At 37.4% G+C, this 1,312-nt stretch overlaps 1 protein-coding gene across 1 annotated transcript; it reads right to left on the reverse strand.

Moving 5' to 3' along the window:
• Positions 1-811: 811 nt before the first annotated feature.
• On the reverse strand, positions 812-1,286 carry Tsp_14955 (hypothetical protein). Its single transcript, XM_003366585.1, has 2 exons — positions 1,177-1,286; positions 812-1,106 (listed from the first exon to the last, which is right to left on the reverse strand). The coding sequence occupies exons 1-2, from the start codon at positions 1,284-1,286 to the stop codon at positions 812-814; spliced, it is 405 nt and encodes a 134-aa protein (XP_003366633.1).
• Between the last annotated feature and the right edge of the window lie 26 nt (positions 1,287-1,312).

The following is a 1,312-nucleotide window of genomic DNA, read 5'->3' on the forward strand; positions in this document are numbered from 1 at the left end:
AATCGCAAGATGTTGGATAATTGTAGCTTATTTCTAAATTTGTTTTTAATTCCATATATTGCTGAAAATCCAATTTCGTACAAGTAGGAAGTAGTAAAAAGAAACAGCACTTTTAATGCTGCGGTGATAAGAGTTGGATATGTGTTTTAACCCTAATTTAGGCGGCAAATTTTACACCTTAATCCGGGCATCTATCTACATATGTAGACACTAGAAGTTTCTTCGTGTTTACTCCCTGTACATGATGTTAAAATGATTATTTTTTCAAGAACTAATGATAATTTCACAAATAGATTATTTGTTTTGTTACATGCAAGCGCTACACGATATTTTAGTGATTTTATGGCTGCTACGTATATATTTTATTACATGAATAGCAGCGGTTTTACGTTGATTTTCGACGTTCTTGCTCTCGGCATTTTGATGGATTTTATCATTTTGTAACTAATATCTGTAACATTTATAATTTTGGGGCAGTCTGTAGCGGATGAAGGCATGTTTAGTTTCTGCATAGATTTTTGATTTTGATATCTTATTTTGATGTGTTTGACCAGCTAAAAGCTCTCTCATAAAACGCTTCTTTGTCTCCTGATAACTTTGTTTATGTCTCATCAGTAAGAATGCGTTGCTGATGCACACCTCAACGATGAAGTACAACATCGCATGATGTATTTGTTGGTCTTTTTTTATAGCAAAAACATTCTATTTTTGCATCCATGCTATCCACGCCTCCTTTGCCAAGATTATAGTCACTTATGATGTTTGGTCTTTTGAAATCTTGCTGGTTGTCTACTTTCAACTTTGCGTGGCATTAAGTCAACAGGAAAACACTGCTATTTTTCCTTGGCACGTAATTGATCATCGTTATTTTTTTGTTATGCTCATACACAGCTAATGTGGAGTAAGGATCATGTCGTGCTGCTTTACGCAAACATGCTAGAACATCACAGCATGTGCAAACACTGTACCAATAACTGTATGACCTGCTCAAAAAAACGTTGCCCAAGGGGAATAATAATGGTAAAATATCGGTCCCATAAAAAACGTTTCCTGTTAAAAATTCCCAAATGGGCTGCCGCCCAATTGGCCCACTTTTTGGGGCTTGGCTAAATCAATTTGGGGGTTCTTTCACTACCTTCTGGCCCCCATATTAACAAAGCTTTTCAAAACATAAACCCTTCTTCCCCCGTCCCCATATCCCAGTTGAAGAATCCTTCCCACTGGTACTTTTCCTGGTCCAAAGGGCCAATGGTCCAATACGCAAGGGAAAAGGCAAAAGGGGGCATCCCAAGTTCTCCCCCAACCCAATTAA

This window comes from Trichinella spiralis, assembly GCF_000181795.1.
Source record: "Trichinella spiralis strain ISS 195 chromosome Unknown Scfld5774, whole genome shotgun sequence".
Classification (NCBI taxonomy): domain Eukaryota; kingdom Metazoa; phylum Nematoda; class Enoplea; order Trichinellida; family Trichinellidae; genus Trichinella; species Trichinella spiralis.